We start from the raw sequence: 18,943 nt of genomic DNA, 5'->3' as shown, positions 1-18,943 counted from the left end.
TCTTATCGACATGGGGTCACGTGCGACGAGGAACTGTCCGCAACGGGGTTGTTTCGAAGTATGCGGGGGCAGCTACCCCGATAGCGATCCATACGACCGTGGCAAGACGTCTCATGGCGTCTGCGTCGAAATCCACCACCCTCCACCTCCTCCTCCTCCTCCTCCTCCTCCCCCAGTCGCTGTAACCCGCAACGCTCTTTCATTGTAATATAAGACGCGTTTATATTGTTTTGTCGAAGATGGAATGATTCGTAAAAAAAAAATAAAAAAAATAAAAAAAATAAAAGAAACTTGGAGAGGATTGAAAGAAGGGAAGAGAGGGGGTTTAAATTAGAATATATCTGTTATTTGAAGTGAAGTTTTCAAGTTTGGAGGATGGGAGATTTATCGAATTGAAGGAAATTTTGGAAATAAGAAATTCTTATTTGTACAAACGTTGATTGTCACAAGAAATTTTATTTCATGGCTACAAATCATAATATCTTCTGCAGTAAAGTAGATAAAAAAAAAAAAAAAAAAACAAGAGGGTTTTTCTTTTTCTTTATAATCCGTTTACTATAATTTATATATTAATCTTCGACGATTTAACTTTATTTAGTTTTTTACGAAGGAAGACGTATTTTATACGTTACCCTGCTTAGTTATGTAATATAAAAAGAAGAGAAAAAAAGAAAATAACGTGTTCCAGATTAATATTTTTTTTTATCATACGCAAATAAATAATTTAATAATATTACATAATTAAAAACCGAGAGATTTCGTTCTTTCGCGATATTCATTATTATTTCCTTATTATTACAACTTTCTCTTTTTCTTTTTTTTTTCCTTTTTTTTTTTTTTTTTGTACATCATCGTCCGTATCAAATTTCATGATCATCCTAATCCACAATATTCTCTATATTCAGTTATATACATATGTATCGTCTATATAAAAAAAAAAAAAAAATTCCATTGAAATATCATTCCTTGTTTCCTCGCCAATTAATCGATTGACCAATTATATTTCAGAAACAATTTCATGCATGCATCCTTTGTCATCGCAACAAAGAACCATGGACGGAATGATATTTCTGACATTATTATTATTATTATTATTATTATTATTATTATTATTATTATTATTATTGTTATTGTTATTGTTATTGTTATTATTACAAATTTACAATGTCGCTTTGAAGAAAATGATAGTCTTGAATAAAAAATGAAATGATGTTGCATGCCGAAATTTTCTCAAAATGTCACAAGAACACATTTCATTTTTCAGTCATCGATCCTTACGTTTAGATGAGAATTATAACGGTCAGAACACATCAACTTAATCGTTTAAATAATCGTTTTTTATAACCACTTAACGTACAAGAATCTATTGATGTTCGACTATTGATGTTTCATCGATTTAATCCATTTTACAATTTTACTATATGATGAACCATCATTGCGTATGACGTTCATCAATACTGCTAATACCAACATATAGATATATGAGAAATTTTAGCTTCTTTTTTTTACAAAAAAAAAAAAAATAATAATAATAATCAACCAATGCATATCGTGTATCACGAGAGAGATGATAGATGATTTTAAAAAAATAATAATCAATGTATATTGTATCAAATTTAGTTATTAAAAGCAATAACTAACTGTACTTATGCCACAATATACAATAGATTTTTTTTTGATAATCTTATCGCTCGAACGATAGATTTCAACTTTTTAAAAACATGTAACTGTGTTACAACGCGATGCATTTATCACACCAGCCCAGAAATCGTAATTGCCAAAAATTAATTAATTTTTGCCAAATTACCGACCGTCGATCATAATTAATACATACGTATACGTTAAGGGGTTAAAAAAGGTCGAGCTGCACTTCTCGAGTCTGCCTCCTCCATGTATCATAAATACAACAAAATTTTACCCGCGATCTATATATAATCTCTAACCGATCGATCGTATATCGAAATATCGCTCGTGTCTTCGAATAAGAAATTCCGTGATCAGTGGTCGGAGGCACGGTTAGTAATAAACGAAAACGATTAAAAAAAAAAAAAAAAAAAAAAAAAAAAAAGTTTTTTGTCAGACGATATACTACTACTCGATATTTATATTTTACAATAAGTCGTATCTCGAACACAAATGTATCGTCGAATCAGACACACCAGGCGTCGCCCTTTTTCTATCTTTTTCCACTTACGAACTATTATATTCCGACTATTTAATCACGCGATCAACGCATATATCATCATTATTTCTTTATTCTTTTTTTTTTTTCTCTCTTTTTCTTTTAAATACGGAAGGAGAGGAAAACAAACGTGTTCTCCATCGACGAGAATAAAATAAGATTCGAAACGTGGCTGGTTTAGACTCATTTCCAAACTCAGTCCAATAGATAGATCGCTTAAAGTTCGATTAAACGGCTAAACTTCACTATCACATTTCCTCCCTCTCTCGTCACGAACGAATCCCTCCATTTCCCCTCTCCGTCCCTCCTTCCTTCTCCCTTTCTCTTCTCCTTGCTCCTCCTCCCTTTCTTGTTGCCCGTCACGCATCGCTCTCCCCTCATCGACCCTTTCAGTACACCACCTCCAAGGTGCACGGTTCATGAGAAGGTCTTGATGATGTCACGAAGGCTGGTGTAGGTGCCAACTATCAGACCGAGAATCCCGAAAAGTACCAAAGACATGTTCTTCGCGACCATTATTGACCTCTCCGTTCTGTCGCACACCGTCCAAAATGTGCAGATCTGGATGATCGCGGGGAACGCCAATCCCAGGCCGGAGAGACACAGGGCACCGAACAGCGATATGAAGAGGTCCAATTGGGGGATCGCCACGGCCAACAGGACTGTAAGAAAACAGGTTTAATGAACGTTCTCTTATCTTGCTTCGTTGGATAAGTTTTTTTTTTTTTTTTTTTTTTTTTAGAAGTATCTTTCAATTAATTTGATTAAATTTTTTAAGTATCGTATTCAAAGAGAAGAAGTGTCGTTATGATATCGATAAACCTGGATCTTTGATCAAAAGTTATCATTGACTTTTTTTTTTTCTTCTTTACAGGGAAGAAATATTAGAAGTGGAAGTTGTGGATTGCTGTTACAATTACATTTTGATTTTTGATATTGAAATTTATTGGAATTTTTTTTAGAACATTTAGAAAATTTAAAATTATTCGGATTTTGATTTTATAAATGAATAAATTGCAATTGAATTTAATAAATTTGGTAATCGTTACAAAGAGATAAAAAATAGATAAATATCAAAAGAAAATTTTCAATGAAGTACGGTTGGATTCAATTAGGTCTTCACAATAATTACTCAGTGTCAGAAGGGATCAGGTCGCAGGTCAGGGAGAATCTGAGAAGTGGTTATATTTGTACAATAGTTAGTTTTAACCAGTTTGAATCAAACGCAAGTAAGCCTTTACACCAATTACATGCAGGAAGAGTTCAAGATTCAATAACACTTATATTTCATTTAACTCTGATTATCTGAAGCCTCAATTAACCCTCATTAATCCCATCTAAAATTAAAATCAAAAAGAATAAAATATTTCGTCCGTTCAATATCGACTTCTTCCTTTAAAAAAAAAAAAAAAAAAAAAAAAAGTTTCTTTACTATCGTAAAAAAAAATTACTCCCTCCACTTCCCTCCATCCTCGAAAAGGATAATTTAACCGTGACGTCAATGCGAACGCATCAAAGGGAGAAACGTGTTCGAGTCATCTTGTAAAAATAAAAATCGCGCTCGATACTTGAGCAACACGCCGCCATACACGAGAGAATAATAATCGATGCTGTGTGCGATCAATATTTCAGCCATTGGTTCGATTCCTGGCTGGAATTGACGTCAGATCGGGTGAAGGACTTTTACAGACGTTCACTTACACGTGAGAAGGACGAGGCTGGTCCTCACGACGTATTCCCACAATAATTTGTGCGAATTCTTCTCGAGATTTGGGGCGATATACTCGTTCCAAATGATGTCGATCGCGACGTAGCACTGGATAGGATGGGTGAAAAAGATGGCTATGGCCAGCAAGATTTGAACAGCATTGGCCAGAGCAAGTGGTTCCCCCAAACTGAAGGTGATGCTACCCTCGATGGCGCCGCCGTAACGAATGTAGCCGAAGAAACCCATCCCTGTGTAAAGGGCAACTATCACGCCCATCCCTATGTTCAACACGCCAAAAGTCTTCATGAACACCTTTGGCTTCTTCATTTCGTTCTCCAGTGGCATGATCTGTGAATTAAAGATGCGTGCCAATTCTCAGAGAGTAAACAGTTTTCACAAAATGAGATGAAAATTTTCACAATTTTCTTTTATTTTTTTTTAATCGTTTGAAATATTGTAAAATTTAGAAAGTTTCAAAAAAGTATCAAATGTATATATATTCAAGTAATGTAAGTGGTTAAAATTTATAAGTTTTGTGATTAACTTGTAAATTTTCCATTTATAATTTAAGAAACGTTTCAAAATTTCGTTAAATATAAATACTCACCACGCCAATAGCCTCGAGAGCGAACAGCACGGTGCCAAAGTAAAGGGGAAAGTTTTCAACGTTCCCGATCACATCGCGATTTTCAAATGATAAAGGTTCCCTAAATATATAGTACAATATTATGCCAAAACCGATGAACGTAATGAAATTAGCGACCGTGGAACACGGCGCCAAGAATTTTAGATTTCTGATCCAATTGACCAAGATCAGGGGCAGCAAGATTGCTAGCATGTACAGCCTGAGATCGATATCTGAAACATACGTTTTCAATGCCTGAAATCAAAAAAAGAAGAGAAATATTCATTAGTTGTTTAGAAATTGATGAAATTTACATTCCAAAAGGTGCAAAAATGTATACAATTTTTATGTTCTTTTATACTTTTTTATAAAATTATGTGTGTAATTAAATGAAGGATGTTAACATGAATGTAATGTAAAAATTAAGGATGCATGTGAAGTTAGATTGATAGAATGTTATTAGAAATAATATTAATATTTATACATTTCACACACAAATATTTCTATTATTGTTTAACTTCCTTTACTTTGCTTCTCTTAATAACTCAATTTTTGCCTTATTTTACTTTACTTTACCATAGTTCAATTTACTTTAACTTAACTTTTTCTTTGCTTTTCATTTTACATCACTTTCCTCTTGTTTTGTATCAATTCGCTTTACTTTCTCCTTTACCTCAACCTCCTTTTACATTTCCTTTCCCTTCTTTTCCTTCTATCCTTTTCATCTCACGATTCTCCACTTATTTCTCAACTTTTCACAAGTTTTCAACCACGAAAGTGTCGCGTGAACGTCGACACGACGATCATTATCGGTGTCGTCGATATCGGGCGTTTTGTTGCGTTTTGAATTCAAGGGCGGCCGGAAATGAGCCACGACTCGGTTCTTAACACGTACCATTTACCGACGGTACAACCTTCGCCTTACGTAATGAAAACATGACGCAACATGAGCACGGTTGTAGCACATTTTTGCCATGAACCATCGAGTTCTCGCGTTGAACGTAATTTTCCTTAGAGAAAGAGTTTCTTTCGAACGATTGCCTTATATAAACCTGCATTTTACGTAATTACGTAACCGACTTGGTCGGTACACAAGAATGGATCTGTTCGACGATGAAAAGACCCGTTTTAGTAGAACTTAACAATGGCGTGTATCTACTTCCGGTAAAGGAAATTGATAAAATATTTTTGTCGATCATTAAATTTTTAATTCGTGTTTCTGATTTTTAAATAAAAAGAAACTGGATATGGCAGGAATTTATTTCAGTTTATTTAAATAATTTGTTTGTTATTTCAATTGATAACAATGATAATTGATATCAATGATAGAAAATCATTAATTACTGATATAAAATATATGGAATGTTTTATTAATTATTTCGTTTTCGATCTCGATTTTAATTTTATTATTTTTGATTAGTGATTTTGATTAGTCGATTATTCTCTCTATAAAATTGAAACGTGTCTTAAAGATCAATAAATTTTATTTAATCCTAAAGGAATGTTACGATAACATGTTCGATAAAATTTTAAGTGGAATAAAAGTTTTTATCAGTGAAAGAATTCCATGATTTCTGATAGTGAAATGAGATAAATTAATGTGCGAGTGATTAGTGGAATTTTTTAGAAAGAAATTACGAATTAGATAATTTTTTTTTTTTTGATTTCAATTTATAAATCAAAAATTAAGTATATATTTTCTATTATTATTATTATTTCTTTTTTTAAATAAACAATAATAAAAATTCCATAAATATTCATACGTTCATTTATCAATGCCAATTGCCCAAATTTCTATTATCATATTTTCTACATCGATCTAAACCACGAATCCCAAAAATAGCACGAATCCTAAAAATACACAACAGATAATGTCAATGTAACTTATATAAGAAAGAAAGAAAAAAAATTTCGAGATCCATTACGGTTATCTATTTTTCGACACTACCGCCTTATTTATAACTCGTTTCGTAGAATATTTGCATATACGTATCCTTGAGAAGAAGAAGAAGAAGAAGAAGTAGAAGAAGAAGAAGAAGAAGAAGAAGAAGAAGAAGAAATGAAGAAATTCCATTTATAATCCCGCTCGAGTCTAACGCGTAGAAATACATACATTTTGAATGGACTATAAATATTAAAATAGGATCGCGTAACGTCGCTTTGTACGATCGTGATTTTATTGAGATCACGATAATTATGCGTGGTCCGGGTGACGGAACAACGTGATTCTCTCGTTCTTTTATCGAAAACATGTGTTTACACACGTTTCACGTAGGTATAATAATGAAATTCTAACGAATGGGACGCACAAACGATAATAATACGATAAACTGTAGTATTAGTACACTGCGCACGGTAAATGCCACGGTAAACGGTAATGGTGGTAATGGTGGTATGGTGAAGGTACCGGTCACTACCCATTTTCTCGAACGTATATTACTAAGTTCAATACGGCATGATTGAATGGCGGCAACATCGTATTAAATGTGACGCGATTACGGTAAATACGAAGGAAAGGAATAATAGAACGATGTTGCTTGCTACTTTGAAAAGATACTGTGAGATACTAGAGACGCTATTACTTTGTATACTATTGAATGATGCATCGTATATGCATTGTTTCTAACGTGTTTATACATCCAACATGATATATTAATTTTTCTTTGTTACAGATGAAACTGTATCGTATTTGAAGTTGCATTATATACAAGTAACAATACTGTGCCTCGATTGAAACAGTATATGCGAAGAAGAAATAAGTATTAATTTTTTATTTGATTAATTTAAAAAGAAGAAGAAGAAGAAGAAGAAGAAGAAGTTGCATCGATGTAAAAGTTAGAATAAAAAAAGGGGGGAGGCAAATAAATAATAATAAATCCGTTAAATCTAAAAAAACTAATTAAAAATCAAAGAGAAATAACGCCACGTTAAGCATAATATAATATCCAAAACAAACATTCCGTTATAAATAGATTACTATGCAAGATATATATAATGGTATCATAAAATAGATTGATATACACTGAGCGTAATGCAACACTGTGCCAATTATAAAAGTAGCGGTTGAACAATCAATTTGTTAGATTACATTAATTTGTGAGATTATATCGTCAGATATACGGGTTTGGATAAATTGGTGAAAATATAACGTAAAGAAGATATCAAAAATAAATGATCACCGTCACCGTCTAAAAATTATACCAAACTGTAAGAGATCAAATACGTATGATTCATTAGCAAGTATGCCAATTACAATGTGTAATGGCCAAGACACACGTGCGAGACACGTGTAAAACGTACTGTTCAACGTACTATCGCGGCTCAAGAATTCTCATTTTCTCTACCCGGCACAAGTTTCGCAAGCCTCGCGATACATTCCAGCCTCTCGACCGCGAAATAACACGAAACGCCTCCAGTTGACAAAAACGAAAGTTACAAGAATCGAAAGATTATTAATCGTGCCAAATATAGAACGATATATACGTATATATTCCTCCTACTCTTCGACGACTCTTCGACGCGGTCGCATCGAAAGAAAAAAGGTATATTGGATTGGAAAACTACGCTACCACCTCTAACTTGTAGATCGCCTTGAGGCAACGCCATTTTGGTCAAACCTCTTTTATTCGCGCGTTGACCGTGGCTCTCGTTATTCTAATTCCTGTCTCGTTTCAGGATGTACGATCAAAAGGGCGGAATACCTTAATCGGATTTGCAAGGATCGAATGGAAAAAATGGAAAAAAAATAAACGCTTTGGTACATTATCGGTATCGAGCATCGATTCGAAGATGATAGAATCGATAAGCGATAATTCGTATCGATAAGTACAATTGGATAGTGGAAATCGGTGCAATCGTTTCTTTCCACCGAGGATTAATGAGATTAATTGATTATATCTCAAAGAAATCATTTTTCACGCGATGATTATGTAATATTGTGTATATAATATTATTATAAAAAGTATTTACTGGCTATACTTTCAGAGAAATATTCAGAGATATCGATGATAAAGGTAATAAAGATAATAATAATATTTCCTAGTATCGGTCAAATAAAAAGAAAATACGTGATTCAATTAATCCGTGTTTTTTTTAAGCTATGTGATTTTGATTGAAAAACTGGATTAAATGGAAATTGTCGTTTATATCACGTAATTAATAACTCGTTATAGATTAGTGTATCGAGAAGCGAGATACATTTTCTTGAATTATTTTATTTTTCCTTTTTCACCTTTCTTCTTTCGCGTTCTCTATTTTCTCTTCGATCAAATCAATCTTTGAAACTAGGTTTTGATATTGAAAACCAATCGAATATTTTCCCCGATTCAGATAATGGCGAAACCGGTTCGATTTTACTTCTCACGCACGAATGGGATATGTTTTATTGCAGGAAAAATTATCTTCCACTTCCCGAACCGATACAGCAACACTTTATTTCCTGTCGTAGCCGGATTAAACCGATTTCGATCGGTTTATTCGAGTTATACAACAAATCGTAATGCGACATTCAATCGATTGTCCAATTAACAACTTCCGTTAGAAGTTCTTTGAAATTTATTCCTTTTTTTTTTTTTTCTATTTTATTCTCAAATTACAGAACGACGAATCTTAATTAATCGATTAAAAAAAATTCAATTATTACTTGTCCAATCCTATTCTCCTTTGCTTCATCGCGATTACATATATCGGTAATAATTTAAATTGGATCAATTGTATCAAAGGAATAATTTTTTGGAAACAGATTTCTATATTAACTAAAAATCTAAATTGAAATCAGTGAATCAGTATAGTTGTTTGTAAACTTTCTTCTAGGAAATACATATATAAAGAAAATTTAATAAATCTTTATCATAAGATCAAAAGGAAGCAAACTTTTTCTTGCGATGGAAGTTTTTCTATAAAATACAAAAATAATAATAATAATAATAATAACAATAATAATAAAACGTAAAATATTAATTAAATCAAATTCAACGTATTCTACAAAATTTTCCTTTCCTTAATAAAAATAAACGAAACGAACTTCTCAAACGAACTTCACTTTCTTCCCAATAAATCAAATACGTCCAAAACATCTCAAAAACTGATCTAGAAATATCTATATCCATAAATTCCAAATCGAATCCAATCGAATAAACTTCCATAGCAAACATCCATAGAACCACCAAATTTCTTAAATCAACTTTTACAAGAAATAATTACAAAGAACCTATTTACCACGTAATCTGAATTCCACGCACAAGCCTGCCCAAGCAAAGCGAGACAAAAACCCGATAAATTTTCGACCCCTCGATTTCCTTCCTCCCCCAAACAGGAGGAGCGCAAATCACGTTCAACGTGATCCATATCCGCGAGCGATATATACCGGTCGACCGATTATTTCAAGCAAAATTCTTCACGTCTGTGTCGACCCGTTTGGAAACTGGATAGATAGATAGATAGATAGACGGATGGATAAATAGGCGCGCGCGCAGGTGTGCACAGGTGTGTGCGTGTGCGCGTATGCGCCCGTTTCACTGTGCAATGGAACGCAGACCTCCTGCGCTGGCAATGTAATGGATAGTTTAGTTACGACACATGTTATTACGGCAAGTGGTTAGAAAACGTGGATGAAACGAGCGGTAACAACACTCGGGAAAACTTGATTCCTTTACGAACACCTCGAATCGAATTCGATCGATGCAGAAAATCCATCTGCCTTGTATCAGTATTCGTTTGATTCGTGGTCGAAAATCGGTGAGCTTTCGAATTATGTATATTTTTTTTCCCTCTTTTCTCTCTCTCTCTCTTTCTCTTTCTCTCTCTCTCTCTATCTATCTCTCGAGTGAACGAATACCTGTTGAACTGACTGGCTCTGTTTAGTCGGTGCGTTTAGTCACGGAGAAAGGATTGTTAGGACGGCAAGGTTTTCTGTGTGGGAACAGTATATCGGTGGGAAGTGTATCGATCGTGAAGTATCGATGTTTCGAAATATTCGTGGCTGGGGTATCGTGATATCGGAATACGACGTATAAATGCAAGTGAAATTGGGATACGTTTTTGGGATATGATATAGAGTCGGAACGAAATCTTTTTTTTTAATAGATCGTTTTTTCGGATAGAGGATTTGTACAGAGGGAGGAAGTGATCTTACGTAGAGGTTAGTTAATAAGTTTGAATTGTTGAAACGAGATGTAATAAACGTTGTTTGCTTTTTGAGAGCGAGCAAGTGGGAAAAGAATAAACGATCTATACGCTACTTTCCATTTAATCGAAACGCAATAAGCGTCGTAAGATACGTAACCGCTTATTCTATTTTTCACTTCTTATTCCTTAGATACCGAAAATAGATTTAGTCTTTTGTATTAAGCATTTTTATACACGTTGCGTTATATACAATAGATTATATATAGTATTTAGTTAAAAAACTATTTATTGCGATGAAATATTGATCTCAAAATAATATTTCTATGAGTTTTATATATATATATTATATATTATATTAAATATATTTATATTTTTTATTTTAATTAAAATTTTAATTAAATTATATTTATATATATATTAAATATTTATTCAAATTGAAATATAAAAATATTATTTAATGTTTAGAAAGAAATATTACGAAACGTGTATACCATTTAAGAAAAAGGTCTCGTTCGTCTGAAGAATCTCTCATTCGAAAGAAAATTCAATTTGCATTTTCTTTTCTTCAACAAAAAACGTGTGAAATTGTAACAATTGGAAAGATTCTAGTGTAACGGGGTTACAAAGAACCCCAACGAATTAACAAACGATTGAAATTTCGTCCCCATACGTGTGAGGAATTTCCATGGAAAGAGGATGGAACGAGGTTACTCAGACGCAGAAATCTAAAGTAATCGAGGCGACCTTCTTCCAAGATTTATGACAAATCCTTCTGACTCTAATTACAAAAGATCCTTGACAATAATTTGCAAAATATCTTACGCGATTATGCAATTGTTTCTTCAATCGAATAATTCGTATCCATAATTAAGAAGGAATATATATATATATATGTTTTTTATTTGCGTATTCGGGAAAGTCGAAGAGGAATGCCGCGCGTCGAACGAAGAAGTTGTAACTCTGCGTGAAAATTAGACTTGTAAATTGTGCGAATGATTGGCGAGGAGGGGGCACGAGTTATATAATGATCGCATTCTTGGAGAGATCTCGAGACGCATTAAAAAAAAAAAAAAACAATCTCGAGGCATTGGAAAAATATTGATGAAAATAATCTAAAAAAAAAAAAAAAAAAAAAACTTTCCAAATTTCTCTTTTCGATCCGAATAATCTCGATCGAATATAAATATTTAAAAACTCGTTTCTTCGTTGATCTCGAAGAAAAACTATTTAATAAATCACCTCATCTAAACCACCTCGTAAAATCTTTTTTGACAAGACAAAAAAAAAAAAAGGAAAAAAGGCGTTAGAACGAACATCCTTGCATGAAAATTAAAAACAAGAGGAAGCGAGATATCTTTTATGTTAATTTCACGGTCAACGTGGCGAAAGAAGAGAAGCCTCGAGCCTCTTCCTGATTCTTGACGATGACCGAAACGGGCCGTCTCGGTGTCCTCGGCCAATGAAAAAAAAAAAAAAAAAAGAGAGAGAGAAAAAAAAATCTAGCCCCATCGTCCTGCCTCATCGTCCGATGATAAAAATGTCAACGAACCTGAAACCGTGTATTTATCACCTTGACTCGAGGCTGCACGGCGTTTACGACGACGCGTCGGCCCGTCTAATCGTTCATTCCTCGTGCCGTGTTTCCCTGACCTACATGCTCTCTTTTTCTCTGCCTACACTCGTGCTACTACAGTCTGGTCGCGCCGCTTTAGAGCGGGATTCCTGGCGGTAAAAGCTAGATCAGCGCGAGTAACAAGAGTAGCGAAATCTCTGTGAGTCATTTCTGCTTACGTTCGTCGGGGAAAGATGGAGAGCGGAGCTAGCTAACGAAATAGGTGATGTCATTGGTTGCTCGGTTGAGAAGGTTTGAATTCAGGATTTTCCGTAATCACGGTGGATTACGGTAAATGGATAAATTTTATGAATTGATTTCTGACTCTGAATCGAGTAGAATTGATTGTTTGGATTTGGTAAATAAGGGAAATTGAAGATTATTGTATTAATTTCAAGTATTGGATTGGCGTAGAAGGATTTTTGTAATCGCTCGTGGATCGAAAATTTTTGACGAGAGGAGAGATTGATCGAAAATTTTGAACATCGATTCGTTTCTCATTGATGCTGGTTGAGAGGAATTTGAGACGAGGTTTTATTGGATGTAAGACTAGATTTTTATTGGGTATCAGGTGATTATGATTCTTATTTGGTAAAGTGAGTTGAGTTTATACAAGTGGAAGCGAATCTTTAATGAGGTTTAATTGTGGGTTAAGCAGTTGAATTTAAATGAAATCTTATTAGGTCTGGAACTGGATTTGAATTCACATTATCTGTAATCTGATTAGAATTAACTGATATTAGTTAAATTCTAATTAGCTTTATCTATTTAGCTTTAGATCTACTTGATTTTTTTTTAAATCCCGATTAAGTTTCACTAACAAGTTGATTCACAATTTTCCCCCTCTTTCCTCTTTTTAATCAGAAATATTAATTTCTACATACGAAAACATTTTGTTCTTCAAACTTTTGAAATTTTAATTCTTTCGTTTCAATCGTTTTAATATCTTTTCTTTATTACATCAAAAAAAAAAAAAAGAGAGAGATTCGCAAGTTGATTAAAGTATATTTTAATCGTCGTGTTAATGGAAAAATATACTTTTACTTTTATCGAGTAAAAATTGTTTAAAAGTTCAAATGATCGATCGCATGATGGGGAAAAATCGATGAAAATGATTTCGATGAATGGTTTTTTTTAATCCTACGATGAACTTCACGTGCGATTAATTGATAATTGTACTAACCATTTTCAAATTCGTTGCGATGAATACGGTATAGACGCAGCAAGTTCCCAATTGATATACCATAAGGAATAGGTTTATCGTGTGACTGCAAACAAAGGATTTTTCTCGGTTGAAATTTCAACAAGATTACTTTATTATTGTGCTGTATAGAGATAATCTCGTTAAGTATTTATTTGCACGCGAATCCATTCAGATTTTTTTTTTTTTATTATGTTATTATGTATCACGATCTTGACACGATTTAACACGTTCTCGTGTTAATACCGACGATCATAAATTAAGGATAATCTTTTCAAAAAATTTCGATCATTAAATAAATCTTTCTCGTTGATATTTCTTCCTCTAAAAAATAAATTGAATCGATAAACTTAACTATTGGAAAAATTCATTATCGATCCTTAACCTGTTAACCATTAGCTTAAGCTTGATTGATTACAGATAATTATAAAATGTATCTAAACTTTCATTTACAATAGTAATTTGACTTGAATCAATTCGCTTTCTAAATTTATTAATTTTTAATTCCTTACCTATAATAATTAATGTATAATTATACCTAAATATCTGTTACACACCAGAATATGAAAAACAGATTTTTCATTTTAATTTTAATTCCAAAAAAAAAAAAATCATCGAGTTAACAGGTTAACAGATAGAAAAATTTGAAAACTCTCGTTAAATTATTAAATTTTGAATTTCTCATTCTCCTTATCAAAAAATTCTTTTGCATCTTCAAAATCATTTTTATTAATTTTGTTTCTCGATATTATACTCGTATTCCTTCGAGGAAATGTTTCAAAAATAATCCCAAGGATATTTACAAGACGTATCCTGCGTGAAGATTAAATACGATTAAACTACTCACACGGACGCCCTTGAGAATCGCCTGAACGGCAATGGACCAACGGCCAGCGCAGCCTCTGCCGTAGCCGGATAAGACAACGAAGCCACCCTCTTCCTCTTGCAAAGCTCGTACTCGGAGCTGACGAGTATCCGCATACAGTAAGTACAGAATAAACCTATGATTATGGTCGCGACCGTGCCAATACCGTAGCCAGCGTGGTAGAAAGCCCTTGGCATCGCGAGTATTCCGGTTCCTAAGCTGCCTTTAAGCAGATGCAGCAACGTCTCGAAGCTCCTGAAAATATTTAACAAAAAAATCCCCCGTTTTTCAATTTTAAAAATTGTAAATTCCCGATAAAATATTCAAGGATTTCAAGAAAAATTTAATAAAAGGACAATTGTCCTTTAATTTAATCTCAAGCTCGTATGATTAATAAGCAAGATTTTCGCGAAAGAAAGAGGGAAAAGGATGGATTCGATGGAGGGGAGGAACAGAGGATAATTAACTATCATTCCAACATTTTATGTAACGTGAGCCAAGAAACAAATTACGAATATTTCTCTAAGAAATAAGGATATGATCGAGAAAGAGAAGCAAATATTATGATTTAAATTTGTATGGAAATTTGTGTCGACAAAATTTTGTCACGTATAGCGATGGAAGCCGCGTACCAATTAATTATCATTTTCCAGAAAACATAGGTTTCGTTATAAACCTCTATCGACCTTTTAACCAGCATTTTCCAAGCTGGTTTCCTTGAAGGTAATCTTATTCTTCCGCTTCGTGACTAATCGTCGTAACAAATTACCGGATAATTTGTATCTAGAGAAACGCTGTTGGAATAAGCGAAACGTCGTTTCGAATGCACGCGGCGTTCAACATTATGCAAATGCTGTGCGATTGCATTGACTATTCGAGCGATATCGATTTGTTTCGATTTCTTTCTTTTTGTTTTTTTATTTTTTTTTTTTTTTTTTCTTTGACACGATCGATCTATTCGATCCACGATTCTCTGATATCATTAGGTCATCCCGTAAGTGATGCAGGTTTTCTGCGAATTGAATTTAAAACAATGAAGATAGAAGATAATTGTAGGTAAGAAGAGAAATCATATTGTTTTATTATTTAAATAAGAATTGTAACAAGGAAAGTTATTAATTGAATAGATACTTACGTGGTTGGATGAGCGACCATCCTGTGCTCGTATGGATTGTAATCCTCCTCGTACTCCTGCACGCTCTTTTTCTTCTCCTCCAGTTCCAACACGTAGATATTGGACTTGTTGTGGCTTGGATCGTAACTGAAAACGATTAAGAAATAAATAGATTAATTGACGAATAAAGAAGAATGTGAATATTGATGGTGAATCGTGAACGTACCCATTTTGATTGCTCCTAGAAGACGACCATCTGTTGGTATCCAAAGTATCCTGGAAGAAAAAAGAAATTTTGTCATTAATCGAAAGTAAATATCTTTAAAAGTATGAAGTATAATTTACAAGCCTCCATTCATTCTCCAAACAAAAGTCTTTCTAATTTTATCTTACAAAATTAAAAAGTACTATTAATTTGCAATTATTATTAAAAAAAAAATGTAAAATTTCTTGTATGCCAAATATTCCACAAATCCCTTTTGAAAAGTGACGAATTCTTCTCTATTATTATCAAGAAACTATTATCAAGAAATAATAAAATTCTCCTTCTGTACACGATTTTAAATAGATTGCAAAATAGAGACGATTTACATAACTGGCCACTGCGAAATATACGCCGATGTAATACACCGCCGATGCAAATTAAGCGGTGTTTGTCTCCGATAAAAATCAGCAGTACAGTGTCCAATGATGGATGGGTTCACAATGCGAACACGTCGATTTTTCGTTTTGGAATCCTCGTCGATTCGTAATTCACGGCTCATCGCGATGAATAACGATCGTACAAAACGATGATAACCACGTGAACGTGACTTTTATATTACGTGATAAAATGGCCGGATTTTAATATTCCTCGGGCATAACCATATCAATCAGCATAACTTTATGTTTAGTCCGTTTTTCGTCGAATACATGATGAGTTGGATGCACGGGATAATATGTTTTTTTTTCTTTTCTTTTTTTTTTTTTTTTTCCATAAAAACGTTATCTTAGACGTTTACGACGAATAAATTTTATTTCGAGATACAAGCTTATATCTTTTACCTTTTAAACGGTTTTAAGTCGATGGATGTTGCTCGAATGATTTAATAACTGTGTCTGAAACTGTGTCTAAACAGTCTTATCTATGTGTGTTGAAAAAGGTATTGAATATTTATGTTTTTAAAAAGTTTGAAATAAAATTAAGAGATATGGTACAATAAAACTTTGAATCAAATTTCCATTATAATTATTGGAAATAAATGGTATACATTTAAAAATGTATTAATTTTGACATAAAATTGGAGTAAAATATGATAACTTTATTGCTAAATTTTTGTCATTTGATATTTAAGAATAATAGCAGAAGTTAAAAATTCCGACTGTATTCCAACTGTAACTATGTTATTTCGAAGAAATATTTGCACGAGAATTTTAGGATTATCATATTATCAGATATAACATGATGAAAATTTAAAAAAAAAAAAAAAAAAAAACATCATTATTCATAAATTATAATTCATCGTTGATATAATTAATTAGCACGTGTAATACAAGTGAAATAAATTGTTATCATATATCATTAAAATTATTATTCCAAAAGATATTTGTTTCAGTATGTTAGTTCGATTTACACTTACAAAAGTCAACAGTAGATCTCAAAAAGAATTAGTGTGAATGCCTCAGACTGTCGATAAACAGCCGATATTATGGAAGATCGAGATATTATTTCAATATCGATATACATTCCAGATAGAAAAAAAGGAAAAAAATAAACACGATAAGAAAATATGAAAAGAAAAAAAAAATAATGAAAAACAAATAAATTGTGAAGTAATATCATTGTACTAGAAGCTTTTCAATATCAACATGTAATATCAAATATATCGTTATCGTATTATATAATATCAAATACATTGTATTGCAACATTTTTCTCACATTCGTATAATTTTTCCATTATTTGAACTTTAATTCTCACGTTGAAAAAACATATTGAGACATATTGAGCATATTGAGCATATTGAGATTATACTATGAAATCTACTTTTAACAATATTTTCCTTTTAAATATACGTGTATTAGTCAAAGACTTAAATAATGTAGATTATTTAAAAAGAAAAAAAAAAACGTTTTTGCGCAATAGACACAGGAAGAACATATTTCATATTTTATTACATATTGTGTATTCTATTAAAAAAAGAAAAATATATGGATGAGATGTGACTTCATACATACTAATATTTCAGAAAATTTTCGATTATGTATCAATATAATATTATTGTAAAAAAAAAATTGGGAAATTGGACGTATTAAATATACAAATTATAAATGAACAATACAGTATTTTCTACAATTATTTTTTACAATTATTGAGTTGTATTTTTATAATAAAATTATATGTAGCTGTACTATATTTATCAAATATTATTAAAACATTATTTTATATTTTTAAAATCAATCAATACATGTTGCTTTTATTAACAAAAATTTAAGTAATTAAAAACTTCATTTAATACAATCATCATGAGAATAATGGGCGAGTTTTTAATAATTCAGATATTGGTATGCAAGAATTATGGAATATTATTTATTTCTAATTTCAATAAATGTTCAAGAATTAAATATTTAAAACAATTTTGCAAAATACATATATATACAAAAAATTATTTTGTACAAGTTACCGATCACCATTGAATCATGTTTCAAGAAAAATAGTCTGCAAAAATGAATTATTACAAAACAATATTATTAGGAAAAATATTAATATCTTCGTTGTAGATGTTATAAATAAAAATATTAACGAGAAGAATATTAACGAAGAGTTAAATTGACGTATCGATTATCGAAGATAATCCATCATCCTTGACAAATTGTAAATTTTCGACTCACTTTTACATTAAAAAAGATTAGAAATATCGCAAATTTAAATAATATTGTAAGTAAAATATTTTAAATGGCCATCTTTTGCCGCCATTTCCTAATGGAATTTTTTCCTAGATCGATCGATGGGCCTATCGTAAAGATTTCACCACTCGTTATCATTAGTGAGATAAAGAAAATAAAGAACGACGTTTTTGTAAATAGGCATCCCTTCTATGTTTACGAAGAACAATAGATTTTAAATTGTACTACCATCTCTCAAGGTTTATTCATTTATCTTTCAATTCGTTTATCTTTTCTTTCTTTCAGTTTTTTTAAGATTCTAATTTTTTTTTTTCTTAATCCCTTCTTCTTTGTTCTTCTCCCATACATTTCTTCAGATTTTTATTACTGTTTACTTACCTTTTTTTATTGTTTCTTCTTATTTTTATTGCAACACCAATCTTGGTAAAATGGTAACAAGAAATGGTAGACAAGAAGAGTTAAATTGAAGAATTAAAAAAGATTTTTATATAATTGTTTATTGGCGGAATAAGCTTGGATTATTATGTACCTTATTAAAGATTATTAAAGATAATATTATACGTTGATTACACTCTTCCCAATTCAAATATGATTCCAGAAAAATCTTTTACGTTAATACAACGATA

At 32.1% G+C, this 18,943-nt stretch overlaps 1 protein-coding gene and 1 long non-coding RNA gene across 2 annotated transcripts in view; one reads left to right on the top strand and one right to left on the bottom strand.

Moving 5' to 3' along the window:
• Positions 1–439: 439 nt before the first annotated feature.
• LOC122712701 (proton-coupled amino acid transporter-like protein CG1139) overlaps positions 440–18,943 on the bottom strand; it is a 28,097-nt gene continuing 9,593 nt past the window's right edge. The window contains exons 2-8 of the mRNA XM_043932508.1: positions 15,660–15,709; positions 15,455–15,580; positions 14,302–14,574; positions 13,437–13,521; positions 4,498–4,770; positions 3,884–4,238; positions 440–2,844 (exon numbers count right to left, since the gene is read on the bottom strand). Of these exons, the coding sequence (XP_043788443.1) occupies positions 2,600–2,844; positions 3,884–4,238; positions 4,498–4,770; positions 13,437–13,521; positions 14,302–14,574; positions 15,455–15,580; positions 15,660–15,709 (1,407 nt within the window). The 3' untranslated portion in view covers positions 440–2,599. The remainder of the gene's footprint in view (positions 2,845–3,883; positions 4,239–4,497; positions 4,771–13,436; positions 13,522–14,301; positions 14,575–15,454; positions 15,581–15,659; positions 15,710–18,943) is intronic.
• LOC122712704 lies at positions 5,982–9,149 on the top strand. Its single transcript, XR_006346401.1, has 3 exons — positions 5,982–7,073; positions 7,188–8,057; positions 8,191–9,149. It is a non-coding gene; the product is annotated as an uncharacterized LOC122712704 (long non-coding RNA).

Source organism: Apis laboriosa, unplaced genomic scaffold (genome assembly GCF_014066325.1).
Source record: "Apis laboriosa isolate Shangri-la unplaced genomic scaffold, ASM1406632v1 scaffold204_cov149, whole genome shotgun sequence".
Lineage (NCBI taxonomy): Eukaryota > Metazoa > Arthropoda > Insecta > Hymenoptera > Apidae > Apis > Apis laboriosa.
Note: the sequence above shows the minus strand (reverse complement) of the source record. Positions and strands in the feature narration are given on the sequence as shown.